The sequence below is a fragment of the Castanea sativa genome, chromosome 8 (assembly GCF_040712315.1).
Source record: "Castanea sativa cultivar Marrone di Chiusa Pesio chromosome 8, ASM4071231v1".
Lineage (NCBI taxonomy): Eukaryota > Viridiplantae > Streptophyta > Magnoliopsida > Fagales > Fagaceae > Castanea > Castanea sativa.
The window spans coordinates 22,817,779-22,820,301 of record NC_134020.1 but is presented as its reverse complement, the minus strand read 5'-3'; the positions used below and the strand labels follow the sequence as shown (position 1 = coordinate 22,820,301).

The 2,523-nt window shown below is 38.6% G+C and overlaps 1 protein-coding gene across 1 annotated transcript; it reads left to right on the top strand.

Annotated features, from left to right (window-relative positions):
• LOC142606025 (uncharacterized) lies at positions 1-1,050 on the top strand. The gene is made up of 2 exons (XM_075777438.1): positions 1-223; positions 335-1,050. Exons 1-2 carry the CDS (start codon positions 1-3, stop codon positions 1,048-1,050), a joined length of 939 nt encoding a protein of 312 aa, XP_075633553.1.
• The last annotated feature ends 1,473 nt before the right edge of the window (positions 1,051-2,523 follow it).

The following is a 2,523-nucleotide window of genomic DNA, read 5'->3' as shown; positions in this document are numbered from 1 at the left end:
ATGGCGTCAAATACTCAGACTGACTCGTCTTCTTCTTTCCAACGAGCTTCTCAGCGAGAGTTATCTCCAATGGAAGATCCACGAAGTCCCTTTTTCTTGCATCATGGTGAAACTCCAAGTGCGATTCTGGTTACTAAGCCATTAACTGAGGATAACTACCCTACCTGGGCCAGAGCAATGAGAATGGCTCTGGATGCCAAAAGCAAGTTAGGTTTTGTTGACGGTTCTGTCAAGGCTTCAATGGCAGTCACACCACTTGAGAAGCAAGCTTGGTCCAAGTGCAATTCGATGATCTCTTCCTAGATCTTGAATTCAGTTTCTCCTCATCTTACAGCTAGTGTGATTTACAGAGACACAGCATTTGAGGTATGGAATACTCTCAAGAAACGTTTTTCCCAAGCCAATGGACCAAGAATCTCTCAGCTTCAGAAGCAAATTTCAACTATGATGCAAGGTGCTGCTACAGTAACGGGTTTCTTCACTGATCTTCAAGCTGCTTGGGATCAATTATTGAATTTCAGACCTTCACCATGTTGCTCGTGTGGTAAGTGCACCTGTGGTGTAAACGATAAAATCACTGCATTTCAGCATCAAGATGCTCTCATGCAATTCCTCAATGGCTTGAATGATTCTTATTCTCAAGTCAGAACTCAAATCCTCATGATGGAGCCTAGTCCTTCTATTGATAAGGCATTTTCTTTGATGATTCAAGAGGAACAGCAAAGATGCTTGGGTTTTGCTGTTGCTCCTTCAGTTGAATCAACTGCTCTTGCAATGAAGAATCAAGGATTCAATCAAGGGAATTCATTTCCAGGGAATAATAGTAAAAATTTCAAAGGGAATAATACTAAAGGAAGGTCTGTGTGTAGTCATTGTGGGAAGGTTGGCCATGTGATGGAAAAATGTTACAAACTAATAGGTTTTCCTCCTGGCTACAAGCAGAAAGGTAGAGTGGCTATGGCAAATCAAGTTTTGGTTGAAGGTGATCAAGGCACTTCTGATATTCAGCAAGCCAATCCCTTCCCTTTCACTTCAGAGCAGTACCAGTAATTGATTTCAATGCTTAGCTCTCATGCCTCCACATCTGGTGGTTCCAATGATGCCCTGCACTCAGCAAATTCTGCTCTTTCAGGTAATATGTGTAATACTTGGTCAGGTTTTGTTTCTTTAGACTTGCATCATTCAGTATTTGCTGTTAATCCTGCCAATAAGAATGCTTATGGTAATGATGTATGGGTTCTTGACACTGGGGCTACAGACCATATAGTCCATTCTTTATCCTTGTTTACACATATCACTAGTTCAATTTCCACTTTTGTCCAATTGCCAAATGGAGAAAAAGTTATGGTTACACATATAGGTACAATACAAATTACTCCAACCCTGACTCGTGAAAATGTCCTATGTGTTCCCTCTTTCAATTTTAATCTGATATCAGTCAGTCAATTAACCAAAACCTTGTCATGTTGTCTTGTTTTTCTTTCCAATTTATGTTTCATACATGACCTTACTTGTTGGACAACGATTGGAGTGGGTGAATTGCATGACAATTTGTACTTGCTGCAAACTACATCATCTTGCAAATCTGATTCAGCAGCTTCCTCAATTCTTGAGTCTGTTTTTCATTCCTTTGTTAATTCTGTGTCTGATTCTGTGTCAATTCCTACTGTTACTAAGCCATATCTTTGGCACATGAGGCTAGGTCATGTCTCTGATAATAAGCTTCATGCTCTACACAGTTATCTCCCTGATGTACAAACTTTTCATAGTAATAAAAACTGTGTTCTTTGTCCTATTGCAAAACAGAAAAGACTTCCATTTCCTTCTTTTAATCATATTTCAGATAATGCTTTTGATTTGATTCATTGTGATGTTTGGGGACCATTTGCTAGGTTCACTCATGATGGCTTTAGGTATTTCCTTGCTATTGTGGATGATGCCACAAGATCCACATGGGTTTATCTTATGAAATCAAAAGCTGATACTAGAGCCTTGCTGATTTCCTTTTATAACATGATTAACACACAATTTCATATCAACATTAAGGTCATTAGAACAGACAATGCTCCTGAATTTTTCTTAAAAGATTTTTATGCTAAACATGACATAATTCACCAACATTCATGTGTTGCCACTCCACAACAAAACTCAGTTGTGGAGAGGAAACACCAGCACATTTTGAGCATTGCAAGAGCATTGAAGTTTCAATCTAATGTTCCTATTTCTTATTGGGGTGAATGTGTGAGAACTGCTGTTCATATTATTAATAGGTTACCTTCCAAGATCTTAAACCATAAAACTCCTTTTGAAAAGCTCTATGGCAAACCTCCTATTTTTGCTCATTTGAAGGTCTTTGGTTGCCTTTGTTTTGCATCCACTTTATCTCACAACAGCACTAAATTTGACCCAAGATCCTCTTCCTGTGTTTTTATTGGTTACCCCTTTGGTGTCAAAGGTTACAAGTTACTTGATTTGACCTCCAAAAGAATTTTTGTCTCTAGGGATGTACATTTTCTTGAAACT

Excerpts from the sequence above, each read along its gene's own strand:
- LOC142606025 (XM_075777438.1), top strand. The coding sequence starts at position 1 with ATGGCGTCAAATACTCAGACTGACTCGTCTTCTTCTTTCCAACGAGCT. Across the intron at positions 224-334 it reads CAAGTTAGGTTTTGTTGACG|CTAGTGTGATTTACAGAGAC; the intron begins GTTCTGTCAAGG and ends CTCATCTTACAG.